This window comes from Tachypleus tridentatus, chromosome 2 (genome assembly GCF_004210375.1).
Source record: "Tachypleus tridentatus isolate NWPU-2018 chromosome 2, ASM421037v1, whole genome shotgun sequence".
Lineage (NCBI taxonomy): Eukaryota > Metazoa > Arthropoda > Merostomata > Xiphosura > Limulidae > Tachypleus > Tachypleus tridentatus.
Genome location: NC_134826.1, coordinates 128,529,615 through 128,545,583, shown reverse-complemented (window position 1 = coordinate 128,545,583; position 15,969 = coordinate 128,529,615). Strand labels below are relative to the sequence as shown.

At 30.0% G+C, this 15,969-nt stretch overlaps 1 protein-coding gene across 16 annotated transcripts in view; it reads left to right on the top strand.

Moving 5' to 3' along the window:
- Nucleotides 1-11,722, top strand: part of LOC143245084 (uncharacterized) — a 63,528-nt gene extending 51,806 nt beyond the window's left edge. For 13 of the 16 annotated variants that reach the window (XM_076490941.1, XM_076490935.1, XM_076490932.1 and 10 more), the window contains 2 exons: nucleotides 3,738-3,876; nucleotides 9,069-11,722. In XM_076490941.1, coding sequence (XP_076347056.1) covers nucleotides 3,738-3,876; nucleotides 9,069-9,218 — 289 coding nt within the window. In that variant the 3' untranslated portion in view covers nucleotides 9,219-11,722. Of the gene's footprint in view, nucleotides 1-3,737; nucleotides 3,877-4,952; nucleotides 5,015-9,068 lie in introns of all 16 variants that reach the window. The other 3 variants (XR_013025464.1, XR_013025463.1, XM_076490944.1) reach the window with 3 other exon arrangements.
- Nucleotides 11,723-15,969: the final 4,247 nt, after the last annotated feature.

The following is a 15,969-nucleotide window of genomic DNA, read 5'->3' as shown; positions in this document are numbered from 1 at the left end:
TTTCATTAAGTAGTTGCCATCTCTCTTTTTACTCCTGGGTAACTTTGATGGACATAATCCCCTCTGGGTTGGTGCTTATATTGATTTGCTGTACATCTTTTGAACCGTCCTTCCATTCCCATTTATACGAATGGTTCAAAATCAGATTATTCTGTGGGCTCTGTCATGGTTTGTTGTGGTTTGGTGGTTGCACACAGGATCCTGTCTGCATTTGCAGTTTTCACTGCCAAGTTATATGCCATTTCTCTTGCCATGAATCATGAAGAAGCTATGTAGTACACCGATTGTACTCTATACTGATTCTCTTAGCTCTCTACTGGCTCTTAAATCACTTGACGTTCATTCTCGTGCTGCTCTCATTAATATTCAAAACTGACTGGCCTGTTTTTCTTTATCTTCTGTTTATATCCTGTTATTCTAGATAGCAGGTTATGTTGGTAACCGCAGGATCGAGCTTACTGACATTGTAGCTAAGTCCATCTGCTTTGGTGCTGTAACTGCCATGTCTGTCCCCTATATGGTGTACAGTCCCATATTTAAGGTGCAGCTCCATGCCAGTTAACAGTCAACTTCAAATGAGCAATATGATAAGCTTTTCCAAATAAAACCTCTTGCTCTTTGGCCATCTTGTTTCTGTAAGGATCAGAAGGAGCTTTTTGAAATTGTTTTGGCAAAATTGTGTATTGGCCACAGTTTTTTAATTCATTGTTCTTATCTTATCTTATCTTATTTTTATCTGGGACTAATACACCAATATGTGGCCTTTGTGACAAACTAGTCACAATAGCACACATTTCACTTTCATGCCATCATTATGTCCCTGAATGATGGCATTATTTTAGTAATGTTTTTCCCATGAGACTTGACAGTGTCATTAGTGATGGTGACACTGTTCATCTTACTTATGTTTTTAAATTTTTAAGGGCCATTGGCTTTTTTATTCTATTTAAGTATCAATATACTTTTTGAGGTTTTGGTTTTACCTTAATTAATTTTACATTTTACAATGAGCTTACTTTCATGTTGTATTTTTTTTACCAGTTTAGTGCAAGTAGCCCAGTTGCTTTGCACTAATAGATACCAAACAACCTACAATTACTTTATTACTTTTGCTGATCCATTTATACAGCTTTCATTGTTTGTTGATACTCTTAAATGTGTCTTGATTAATAACATCAGAAGTGCTTTCTCTTTCCTGGACCAAAATAAAGAGATTTCTTGATGAATATACTATTCAAAACACATCTTAGAATTGACCAGGTGAAAAGTAAGGGGTTTTCATATGTAACCCTGGCAAAAATTGGATGTTTGACATATTTTATTGAGAAAACTTAATTTTCCAAGAAAAATAAAAACCAATTTTAAGAAGGAACTAAATCATTTTAGGAATTAAAATTGGTTCAAGACTGTGGGATCATTAGTTAAACATATTTTTTGCTGTGGACATGAACCACTTTGGGTGGGGCTGAATAATAATACCCTATAACATTCCCCTTGGTCCACTGTGTCATCCTGCCAAGTTTGATTGATGATGGCCCAGAGAGTATTTTGTTAAAAGAATTTTTTTTTCTTTTGTAAATACAGGAATTAAAAAAAAAAAAAAAAACTGAATTTACTCTAGTCTGACAATTGTGACATTTGTTCTCCAAGTCTTTCCCATTCTCTGATATATTTATCAACCCTCTCTGAAGGATGGGATTTATTGTACATTATTCATTGTAAAGTAGATATTACTAATTAAAATTCTAGATTTTTTTTATCTCTCAATCTTATTTGGTTACAGAGTCATAGGCAAGAAAATCAAATCTGCATGCCATGCCTACCTGCAAATATCCTCTCTTTCATAAACTGCCTATAATTTTCTTGGAACATTTTACACTGTATCATTTATACCCAATAAACAGGCAAAGTTTTAATTTATCAAATGACATATAATGTTTTGTTGTTTAAAGTACTGATTGTTGTCAGTTTTATCTTCAATTTGAAAGCTTACCTAGTGATGTTTTAATCAAGCAGCTAAGGGAAGTAATTTAAGCCCCTCTTGTCCTAGTTAGAAAGCTAGTTAATAGTTATAGGACATAATTTGCTCTGTGTGTATTGTTATTTTGTGTTCTCAAGTGCATTATTCAAGTAAAATAATTTAGTGTACTGGTATTATCATTATAAAAAAGGGGGGGGGTTAAATTTTACTTTTACCAAGAGCAGAAAAAAAAAGTTAAAGGTAAGTACTATATTTCTTTCTTTCTTTTTCTCAAAGTATATATTTTTTATTTACTGTTAAATAAGGGTAAACTAGATGAGATAATGAAAAAAATTATTAATGAGTTATGCTGACAAGCAGCTCATGCATTATATCATTCAGTATGGTAGTGTGACCATATTGCTTGTGTGGTGGTGGCTCATCACAATGGTATTTTAAATATATCTTCAATAGGTCATCAGAACTTTACAACACTATACAGTTTTTTCTGTTAGAACAGTATTTATGTAATGACTGAATCATAAGTTCTGGGAATATCTGTAAATATTATAGCAAAAAATGTGAATTTCTTATTCTTGTTTCTTCTGATTTATTTTTATTACATGATAACTTAAAAACCAAAACAGTGCTGTCAACCAATTTCACTGTAGCAACAGTTTCAAATGTAGTATCCTCTTTTATAAGTGTTATTAATAACTAGTAATAATTAGAAACATTCCATAATTCTGATATAATGGATGTTATCATTACTCCATGAAGTCAGATATATATATGTAAAAACAGCTGGTATGGGTAGAGAAAACTCTATCTAGAGGAGCGAACAACATTTTGACCTTCTTTGGTGAATCTGACAATGATCAAAGAAGGTCGAAACATTGTTTGCTCCTCTAGATAATGTTTTCTCTATCCATACCAGCCATTGTTACATGCATATGTTTTTCTCTACAAGTGGTTTTTCTCGTCATCACGGATTTCCATGAAGTTAGGTTTGTTACAGAAATTTGTCGTTCCTTAAAAGCTTAAGTACATAGTAAAGCAAGAATTTCTGGACAATGATAGATAAACATCAGATGATACACTTAGAACCTCATTGTACTTAGAACTTGATTATAAATAGAACTTTCCTTTACCTATTGAAACACTGCATTTAAAAACAAGCAAACAAATAAAAACTTGTTTTTTTAAAAAAAGTAAATGTAGGGATGGCTAATATCAATCCTGAAACAATACAAACAAGATAGTATAGATAATATTTGTATCATCCTTACATAATAGCAAAGGCACATAGTGTAGTAGAATATTAACAGACAAAAATAGGATAAATTAAACTCAATTCTGATTGTGTATATGTATGTATGTATATTGATTTATGTTAATTCCTGCCTGTACTATTATGTAGGAATGATGTAAATCTCACTCCTATCTTGTTTGCATTATTTTTGAAGAATAGATATTAGCCATTCCTACATTTTTTCTTTACTTGTATATATATAAATATATATACCCAGTCAGCAGCTAGCAAGGTGAATGATGTAACGTTGTCAACAAAAGTCATGTACATATAATCTGTACTTAAACAAATATGATTAATTTCTCAAGATGTAATTGACAAAGAAATGGAACTAACTGTTTTGATAAATCTATTTATGCAGGGAAAGGAAGGTTTCATTATTTCATTGGGTGATATACCTTTACACTTTGTGTTGTTTTTGAGTAATTTGCAAACAATGTGTTCAGTAAGATCCCTTTCTCTTAGGTCAGATACAGTTGACCCTGTTCGTCTGGCTGAGTCTATATCCCAATCATTCTGTCTTGCTCTGACACCTCATCTGGAGCTTCTAGCAGATGAAGAACTGACAAAGATTGGACTTAGGGTAACTCTAAATAGTGAGCAGGTACTATTTTAAAGATTGTTAAAACAATATTTGAGTTATATTTGGTTTCTGATAATCCAAGAGTATTCTGAAATATTTTTGACATCAGAAGATCTGCAGTTTTAATTGTATTTTATAATATCATAACTTCCTGTTTATTTCCAGATATTAATAACATTACTTTTAATTTCAGCCTTATTTATTGTCCATTTTCACCTGTTTGCATTTTTATCAGAAACAAAAATCTGTCACTTGTTTAATTTCAACACAAATAATGAAAGAAACAAAATATTACAATTATTTTGTAATTAATTTATGTTATTAGAAGACTCATCACAAAAAACAATACTGATAAATCTTTTTTTTCTGCCTATCTTTCTCCATCTTAATTCTAGCTTTGTATGAAAGAAATATATTGTACATATAGCACTGCTATGATTGGTTACATAGAGTTAAAAGAAGAATTTTAGAGTAACAGAAAATATAATGTGTGTGTGAGAGACTGAAAGACTAAATCATTTGAAGAGGAACACAAAAACTAAATATTTATGTTATTCTAAACTAGTTACTTAAGGTCATTGAAAACAACATGTTATGGTTTCAATACTATATAGAATATTAGTTCACAACATTTCAACTATATATAAACTGAAAATTAAATTAACAGAAAAAGCCATTTTTACTGTTTCATTGAAAGTCAGGATAGGATTTCTGTATTTACAAGTTTTAAAATGTACAGCAGTATATATAATATATAGAATATGGATATATATGTGTGTGTGTGTTTCTATAAATTTTAATCATTGCAAAAAATAATTTTAATTTTTAAATATAGCAACAAAATAAAATTAGAGACTTCAATACACTTTAAAAATTCAATGTTTTGTTGAAATATAGCAAAACATTTATTTTGTTGTGTTTAGTATTACTTAATTTGTGTTGCATATGAATTGTGTTCTATAAAATTGCAAATTTAATTTGATGATTGAGATTTCAAATATTCCCATTTCCATGTATTAATTACATTGTGGCAATTTTTTGTTTGTATGGTAATGAAATCTGAAAAAGGCCAACTTATATTTCTATTACATAACAAGAACTGACTTGAGAATCTGTTCCATTGATACTCTGATCAAACAGGGGTGGACTGAACATTAAGGTAGTTGGACATTGTATGTGGCTTTAAACAAGGTGGAGCAAGCAGAATTTTGACAGCTAGCCAGCTAACTATGAATTTTTATTTCATTTTCTTACTTATCTAAATAAGATACTGTATCATGAAATAGAGACTTTTTGGAAAGTCAGTAAAACTCAATGTTTTACATGCCTACATATAAGTATATTAATTTACATTTTGCTATTTCAGCATCAAAAGTAATACAGCCTGTTCAACTTCAAAACTCACCACAAAGAATGGTCAGGAAATGCTCCATAATGTATTTTTATCAAAAACAATTATGCACAAAGAAATTACATGTGTGACTTATATTATGTATAAGTTGCATTTACTCTAAGGTTAATAAAATTTGGATTATTAATGTAGTCATTTTTTTTTCTTATCATTGCCATCATAATGTCCAAAAATCCTCATTGCCCAGGAGCCTGCTCCTACTAATAATGCTACAATCAATATATTGTATCATAGATTTTGTAGATTCTTTACGAACGGATGACCAAGATCCTCTATAGGAATAATATGAATATGCATACTAGAAAAACGACAGATGATTGCTGTTCAATTTTATTTGTTTTTTTACCCAGTAACCCCCAAAACAAAGCAAGAAACCATTTTAAGACAACAAACCAGAAATTGCCCAACCAACCAAATTGTTCATCTTTTTTTCTTCTCGTTTCAGTTGCGATAACTCTACAACATGTAAAATACCTAATGCTTTGTACACTGTTCAGTTGGTGTCTTTAGGGAGTCCCAACCCCTTTGTTTTGTATGAAGTGAAGGCAAAAACATTTGATACACATAATATTAGATTTTATTAAACATATTTATAAAGTACATTAATTTAAGATCAAACATGTCACAAAATAAGTAATAAACATTTTAGTAAAATGATGTAGGAATGGCAATGCCAGAAAGAATGTAAACAAGAACATGAGGATGATCTATGTATAGCTGTATCATCCCTACATAACTTTGAATATCAAGATTTAATCTTACACTGTAAAATGCACATTTGACTTTAACATTACTGCAGTTGGAAGTTATATATTCCTGACTGTTGGCATGCAGTTTGTTTATCATAATATCTTAGTCATGTCAGGATAGGCATCAGTGTAGTGTAACTAGGAGCTTAAGACTTGCATACAGGGAAAACCAGGTTGAGTCAAAACATGTCTTGATTATTAGACTACTATTCCTACATCATGATTGTATTATTTTCACACTGTTAGTCTTTTTCTAACTGGCAATCTTGAATTTTTTTTGTTAACTGGGAAATTTATACAATTTACTTAATGAACCGAAGGAAAAAATGCAGTTCCGTTTCTGTGCACCTTAATACGATTGTGTTTAGTTTTATTCATACTTATTGTTCATAGTTTCGAATCTTGTAGAAATTTAGCTGATTTCTTACATAAATTATTGGAGCAAAAAAAGACTAAATATAGAAACAGTAGATCAGTAATAGTTAAGTTGAATAAAACACATGCATTGCTGTTAGGAAAGGAAGTGAATTAAAATGTTTAAAGTTTCATGTATTAATTTGCTAATTTGTAGCTTTGAAAGCAAAACATTTGTAAACTATCTCTGTGAACTATAAACATGCACTGTAATTGAAGTCTCACATATTGCCTCAAAAGAACAAAGAGCAATGATTAAGAATGCAACATTTTACATATCTAGAGAGCAAACTTTTGAGATACCAAAGCTCTTAACACCACAAAAAATAATAATAATAATAATAAAGAATTTTGACATAAGATGTATTTCTCTTTCTTTGTAGGGCTATAGAAATAATTTTGATAACTTGTTTTTCTTCTATTTTAACAATATTTATTGCTATGTAAGTAGTGATCTGCTTGCAGCAGAAATGTAATTGTATACAACAAGAATTGATTGAAATATGAAATTTCAAGAGTAAATTGTGCTGAAGATAAATAAAAGAATTATCAGACAGTTCTTTAAGAACAAATTGTTTATTGTGTAAAATCATAAATGAGATCTACATTGCTGGAATTTATATTCTAATTGGATAAAATGCCAAACTAGTTTTCACACAGATTTAACACAATGACAACCACTTCATTTATGTATTTCTAACATTCACCTCATTATGTTACAAATTTATTACAAATCATTACTTCCATGGTGTATTAAATTCTACATCCATTTCATTCTTAAAAATACTGTATCATTGTCAAGAGATAGGGATATTAGCCAACATTGTACATCTTTTTTAAACTAATGATAAAATTAATTTTGTGCAAATTCAAGTTATTGCTAAATTGTTATTATTATGTTAACACAGTAACTGTAATTGTTTTAATGTTGCCCTTGATAATGGCATACTTGATGTATCAAAACTAGTTGTGCATTTTGTATATTTAATGTGTATTAATTGTGACATGATATATTCAATTTATGGTTTTATTTTTACTGAGAAATGCCTTTTTTTAATGCTAACGTCAAGATGTATTTTTATTACATTTTATCAATATTATCACGCCAAAACAAGTATAAACAGTATCTTCCTTCTCATACATCAATGGAGGAGTGAGATATAAGGCCTCTATATTAAAAACAAATCTTGACATTTCATATTTATTCTGAAACATTTTGTACGCACTTAAATAATTTTTACATCATTATTCAATTATGTTTAACTAAACGAAAATAATCTGGCTTAAATTTGATCATAAGTATTCTATATTTTGAAATAACCCAACAAATAGTGTTTGTGATTCTACTTGATTACTAAATTAAATCTTGTGAAATAAAGTTTAATACCACTGTGCTGTTTCCCATTATTATTTCTGTAAAGTCATAAGATAGCATTTATGTTTATGTGTCAATATTTCTTAAATGTAATGAATAGAATTTCATATTTTTAATCACACGAAAATGTACAATGTTAGTTATTGAACACAAGTGTATTTTTGGTGCTCTTATCAAATGTAAATTTAATGCTTGGTTATTATTCATGTCTATTTCAACCTTATATTTGAGTATAATGGTATGGGATGTGTAAATTGTAAAGTATGTTTCTTCTGTTTAACATTTCAGCCTATTTATCAAGACAGAATTAATTTATAATCTTATTATCTTTAATTATTATCCTTTTTTACTTTTATTCCATATAAGTATCTTGGCTAGGAGCTATATATTTAGGCAGTATCTCTCTCTGTAGGTACCATACCCATGTAGGGCATTGGTGAGCATGGTCTTCCACTGATTCCTCTGTCCTGTTGTTCTTATCATATCTATAATTGTAATTCCCAGTTCTTTGGCAGTAGTTGATATGGGCATCTGTCTTTGTCTTCCTTTATTCTTTTTTTCCTGGTGTTTTTCCTATTATAATGATATTTTCAATCTCTCATGATATGTCTCATAAAACTGTTGCATTTTTATTACATTTTCCAACATCATTAATTTTGTTTTGGCCTTCTTTATAACAGCTTCATTACTTGTATATGTGTTCCATGATATTATAAGTATTCATCTTAGTAATCACATTTCTCTTACATTGATTCATTTCATCATTGTTAGTGATATTGTCCAACCTTTGGAACTATAAAGAAGAGTTGGTTGAATATAGCACTTTAGAACTCTCTGTCATGTTTCAATTAAAATTTATTGTTGATGAATTTGGTCTGTCTTTAGAAATGCTTCTTTTGCCAATCCTGTTTGCCTTTTGATTTTGTGATCATATTTTCCCTCTGATGATATCCAGTGTAATAATCATGCATTAAAGAAATGTTTAAAGATCAGTACTGAAGGTGATTATATGTGTTGTATTAAAATTGTACTTCATTTCAACAATTTTTTTTTCATTATTTTGTAATACTTTTATTATAAGTTGTGATATTTTGATATTTCTTTCAAACTGTTATCTGACAACCACAGCTAAATAAATTATTAAATCACTAGTTTTTCTGTGATAATCCACTTGAGACCTTGTCTTGTTACAATCCTGAACATGTAGTACATAGTGTTATATCAATGATCTTATTACTATTAATTTACTGGTTTGTTTCAACAGGTTGGCTATGAAGTAGGAGCCCAAGAAGAGGCTTTGCCAAATGCTTATATGAATGACTTGGATAGTGCACTCATACCTGTCATCTCATCATTCAGTTGTCAAGAAGGTCACCTTTGCCTTGAGCTGATATTTCACATCTTACTGAAGTAACAGGCTTTTTAATTTCACATCACTTGGTATTCATGTTCAGGAACATTTAGCATGTTTCTTGCTTAATGTATGGAGAAATGAAAAGGTAACAGGATAGAACTGTATTGTGATTAAAATGAGGCAGAATCCCTGAAAGTAAGAATTTTCATAGTTTGAGTTCAAGTTTGCCACTAAATATACTGTGCAGAAAAGATCTTGTGATTGTGAAACATTATACTGCCTTATTTTGGGGTGTCTGTTTAAATGCTTTTAATAACATGTAAGAAATTGTATCTCAATTTATTTCATTTGTAAAGGTGTGAAAGAAAAAGAGTTATAGACTTTAATTTTATTTTTACTACAACCTAGAAACAAGCAGTACTTGATCTGGTGTAGTTTTGTTTTTAAGAGAAAAATATTTCAAAATGTATTTACTATAATTAAGAGGTTTATATATATATACATATATATCCACACATGCAAAATTATAAATTAGCAGAAATTATTTCAGTAACATTTGGATTGTAGATTTATCCAGATTAGGTGAGAGGTGAATAGGCAGTTCTCTTGTTTTCTTATTTCAGGAGAAGACTTGTAGCAACTGTGTGAATAAATCCAGCATGTGTGTTGCAATGATTATTACCTCTGCAACTAGTGTATTTCTCATAGAATAATATACATATATTCTCTGTGGAAGAAATACGTTTTTTTTTAAAGTCTCTATCAATGTAAAAAAATAGAAGATATTGTATGATGGAAGGAAAATTATGTCTGAATGTACTCTCAACATGTTACTGTGTTTTTCTCTTTTATAAGAGTTCTTTATGCCTCCATTTTTTATACAAAATTTGTACATTTAAGATTCAAATATCTTTACTAAATGTGGTCTCAAATTAATTGCAAGCTTTAACAGTTTGACGTACTTCCACAAATTGGTTTGTTCACTTCATATTTAATGTGGTATTTTCAGATAAAAGCTGCTATCTTGTTTAATTGTTGGAATGATTTAGTTGTGCAACAAGTAGATATATTAATGTGTGTTGATCTAGAAAGATAGTAAGAAAACTGTACATATATATATATATATACTGGAAACTTCTCAAGCTGTGTAGAATAACCACTGTAATGTTATGAATAAAAACAATTTTATTTAAAATTATCCATCTACTGATGTATTTAATCTACACAAAAATCATAAGTTGCAAAGGATCAACAGTTTTAGGAATAAGAGAAAGATATTGTTCGTGTTAAATTTGCAAAGATTTCATTATAGTGTTAATTATACATGTTCACAGAGTTGTGTTGTATCAACATTGTTACTTTCTGTTAAGGAATTTACAGCTTGAGAACATGGTAAGAAAACTTTTGTCGTATTAAGTATTTATTTCGGTAATTATGGAAGGATAATGTAATTTATTGACTGAATGTTCTTATGATAGCAACACTTCATGTGAAAATGATGTTAGAATTTAAAGCTGGACAGAATTTTCTTACTGAGAAAGGTGTATCTGTAATTATAAGATTGAATGTGTATTGGTAGAGATACAAGCTTATTATGTGTTCTTTTGTAAAATCAACAAGGATAGCCATAGAGGCTATTTTGAAACAGAAACATCCCATTGTTTTTCAAGTGTTTTTATAATCTCAATGGTTTAAGATTATATCTGGTCAAAGCATGTATGAATTTATTTGTTATTTGTACCAGTTGCCAGTTCATAACCATTTTCCTTTTACTTTGTTATTGGTAATAAAGGAGTTTTTAAATTCAAATTTTTCAGAAGTATAATCAGATGTTTTGACAGACGATCACAGTAACAGAAAATGTGTACAGTTCCAGAAAAGAAAATATAGTTTACTATTGGGAATATTAATTGAAATCATTGCAAAAATAACCCTTTTCATTTTGTACCAACTTTTTTACAAATTATGCTAATATCCATATTTCTTTGATAACACACTTTTTTTTAGATTGGCTTATTCATTTTATTCCTGAAAACTATTTAAGCAATTACTGTAGCAATAGTTCAAAATATATGAGGGATATGGTTAAGTTTTTGTTGTTGTTTTTTACATTGGTTAATGATATCTTCCTATTTCTAAATATATGAACACAAGTAGTTATGGTTCTTGTGATGTAATCTTCCTGAAAGTGTATATTCATAGTCTTTAATGCAAGTACTTCAGACTTTTGTAGTACATTCTCCAAATATACTAAAAGTTAAGGAAGAAAATATTTGGTAGCCTTTATGTATTACTTAGAGAAATTAAAAAATGTTTTTTCTTACAAAAACAAAGTTGTAAATACAGTTCCTTTAGAGTAAACAATTTTTGAGATTTAATAGTGAATTAATACACCTGAAAGTTTGATACTTCAAAAAATATTAATCAAGCTAAAATTTTTTTACATACATTAAAGGATGTATTGTAGCCGAGAAGGCTATTAGCCTAATTGACTTGTTAATACTAATTTCTAGAAAAGCAGAGCAGGATAGTTTCAATCACTGAATAAAAGGTTTATAAATTTATGTAATTGTCTTTGTGATTTATTTTCATCACTACAACACTTTATGTTAATTTCTCAATTATGTCAACTGTAAATTGGAAATCAGTTACTAGTGGGAGATTTCTCAATTATTTTTAAAACTAAAGTTTGGGAACTGTTGACTGATGTGTAAACTCTAAACTTGGAATTGATGTATATTAATTACAAATTAGCAAGAAGGCAACAATAAAGTTGAGGCTTAGAATACACGGCTTTTCAAACTAAAATAAGACTCATAGTTCTTTTATTTTTCACTTTTATATACGACATTTTAAGGTAGTTCACTTGTGAAATACAGCAAAAAGAGACAGTTGATGCTTGTCAATTAAAAATTTAACTCTGTCACCTGTAAACAGGTATATGAAATGGAAATAGAGCACTTGTGGTGAAATGTGTGTCAACTCGCATAGGACCTGGTATTAACATATGTAAATATGACAAGAACTTTTACAGCAGTTCAACCACAGGTTAAATTACATACATATATTACTTTGTTATAACCAAAAATAAGCCAAAACGAAAATAAATTTAAAAAATAAAAAACATAAAACTGCACTAATTGAAAGGATCCCAGTGTACAAGCTATAATGTGGGATACAAAATGTACCCTAGGTTTTGGAGGTGACTGCGAAAGAAGGACCCACGTTGTGGTAGGGATACACCGTCTATCAATCTTAACCTCCATTTGTCAGTCTCACATAAAGAAATAAAGTAAAAGAATAGCAACAGAATAGAGAAATAGAAATTAGGATAGTGAGATGTGGGTGCTGAAGCCCACAACATGCCACATCTATATCACCCTTCACTGCTTGCAAACAATTGTGGGAAGGTAACTGCTCTCAAAAATAAAGTAGAAAAAAAAAACTAATTGAAAAATAAGGTACTAATATGTGGGGGTAGGCAAGTTAAATACACTTACTTCTTAAAGTTTAGAATTCCATCCCCCATCATGGTAAAAAGTCACTGATTGGTAGCCCACTAAATGAATTATACTAGTATGAATGGTCCTATCCAGTTATCTAAATTAACTAGTATAGCTCCCAACCACCACCAATTTATTAAGTCTATTGTAACTGTCATGCTCTAGACAAACCTTTTTACGTGGCAAGATGTACATTGGCATAAAGTAGTACCAAGTTGTAAATGACCTTATAACTAAAAATAGTTATTAGAAATTTTTAGTAAAATGTCTTTAATTTTTGTTTCTTTATATTTATCTAATACATTCTTATATTTATTACAGAATACTTATAATTTTATTTAAATTTTATTTGTTAAATCCATTAACTATTCATTTTTATAATAGTATTTCAACATTACTGATAAGATATTGTCTTATTACAAATTTTACAATATCTGAATAATTGGGAAGTTATAATGCTTATAGCAGAAGGGTAAGGTACATTACTATTAAAAGAAAGTAGATCATAAATTGGAGAGGCAAAATATTTTCTTTTATCAAAAATATTTACATTGATATCCTTTTCAATTATTTGTATTTCTAAATCTTAAATAATGTGCTTCTGTGTTAGATACTGAGATATTTTCAATTTCTAATTCTGCTGGATAAAGAGTGTTAATAACATTATTTAAACAAATTATCTATATATCTGTAAGTTAAGTTAACTATCTGGATTTGTGTAGTTTTCAATTAATCTATTCTCATAATGGTAAAGATAGATTCATTTGGCTTGCAATCTCTCATGAATCAGTTTAACTCAACCCATAAATTTTCAATTAGATTGATATCAGGTAATTGACCTGGCCATGCCATAACATCAATTATTTTATTTTTAAGATGTCTTTTAATAACACCACAATTGTAGAGAAATTTGTTTGATCATTCTGTAGGTTAACTGTAATAAGAAGATATAAGTAACTACAGCAGGTGTACAACACATTATATGAGAAAATATAACTGAAATCATAAAGTTCAGGAATTTACAAATGCCAATGTTAAAATTAAGATTTGAGATCATATTTGAACATATCTTATTGAAGGCATTCTAGAAACATATAGTTTTATGTCTTTCTCTGTTTTTTAAGAAAAGATAAAATTTCACAAATTTTTTAAGGGGGGGTACTTTTTTGTCTATTCCTGTACATATGTGTGTGTGTATATATATATATATATATTGTTTGTTTGTACCTGTAGTTATGCAATAGCCTGAACATTTAATAGTTAGCAGATAAGTTTATTTGAAACAATTTGCAGGAAGTTTAATTGTACTTTTAAAGATTTTTTACTGTTTATGGTTTTGCTATAGTGAAAGTACTGGAGGTAGTTAAGTTGCAAAATTCAAAACAATTAATAGTCAATTGAATACTGAAGAATATTGATAAAAAAATTCAACTGTAGACTGAATATTAAAAGTTATTAACAGTGGTATTATGTGTATCTAAGAATGGCTGGTATGGGTATTAACACTTTTATTGACAAACATTGTTATCTGCTTATCGGTAAAAGTGTTAATATCCATACCACCTGTTCTGAGATGCATTTTTATTTCAAGTGGGTTTCTCATCATCAAGAGTGGTATGATATGTATTCTAGTCAGAACCTTTCTTTCATGCCCTTTCAGCATTTAGCTGAGATAACTTTGACATCCCAGGTATTCTTAGTTCTTAGAGTCTTCAAATCTTGTGTGAGAGATCAATCCATGAGCACAGAGTAACAACTTGCCCAATAACTCTGTATGACCTATGTTTGTTTTAGGAATATACTTCACATCTTTAAAATGTTCACTTCTGTCCTATGATTGGTTCACGTACTTCACAATTTCATGTAGGCTATCTTACTTACCACCTTCTCATCCCAGTGACATAGATATTGACATATGTCATCCACTAAGGCATTTCCAGTCTTTCCTTCATGTTCTCAGGTATTTTCACCTAAAGGTTTGGTGGGGTTACTCTAGCTGTGAATAATTTGCGAGTCCTATATAGACTGCACTTCTAAATCTCAGTCTCACCAGATACCACACCACTATGAAAATTGTCAGTTGTGCTTCCATCACATTCAGGTTAGTATTCTAGGGAAGAGCATGAACAGACACTGGCAGTTCTCCTTTATGAGTTGTTGGTTATTAAAATATGGAAATTATAGAACATTACAGTATTGAGTTCCAGACCCAAAAATCCTCCCAAACAACATCTCTGTCCTGCAAATGACTTTATTTCTTGGTCATAAACCCTCTTAGGTCACGGAAGTTTCCATTTTTCCTAAGAACAAAGTTGTTGTTTTTCAATTTAAAAACAAGATCAAAAGTAAAAAGCAATACACACACATCAGAAAACTATACAATAACATTTTAAGTGAGGAATGATACAGGAGTAACTGAGTTAAAAGAAACTAAAAATGGGCACAATCTAAAAGATGAATAAATTATCCTTATTATGACAAAAACTCAGTGTGAGTGAACTTGCTTCGTTGATAAAGTATGGTCGCTTTTATTGCCTTGGCTACCAATCTTCTTCGAGATTGTATACCAGTCTGTCTAAATCTAACATCACTTACATAACTCTATCACTACTCACGTGATTGATCGTTCTCATTCGAAGATATAGGAGATTTTAACCTTAAGATGTCACCTGACCTACCACTGGAGGCCACTGCTGTCTGTATATACTCTTGCAGTGTTTAGCGTTATGGACCAACCACTAAAAAAAAATACTTTTTTTCACTCAAGACAGTATTCCTCAATCACAGTTCCCGACCCCCATGCCACGGCTTTAAGGTTAAGCGTTATAGACAAATGATTCATAATTATATGCAAAAACGGCTCGTTTGGGCTGAGAAAACACTTTACATAGAAGAGCGAACAACGTTTCGACCTTCTTCGGTCATCGTCAGGTTCACAAAGAAAGAGGTAACTGACCGGAAGCTGACCACATGTTTGAAAGGGGTTGTGTAACTGTGTGTCGAAATGTAGACGTTTTCGAACACTGCAAGTCAAATAAACACAACATAACCATAGAAAACACTCAAATACTAAATAAAGAAACAAACATAAACAAACGTAAAATTAAAGAAGCCTTACTTATACAACAACTTAAACCCAAAATAAACCAATATAAAGGAACGCCTTTATACCTATATTAATATAATAAATAAAATTATATATTCAAACATCTAATACCGCCCTCTACATTTCGACACACAGTTACACAACCCCTTTCAAACATGTGGTCAGCTTCCGGTCAGTTACCTCTTTCTTTGTGAACCTGACG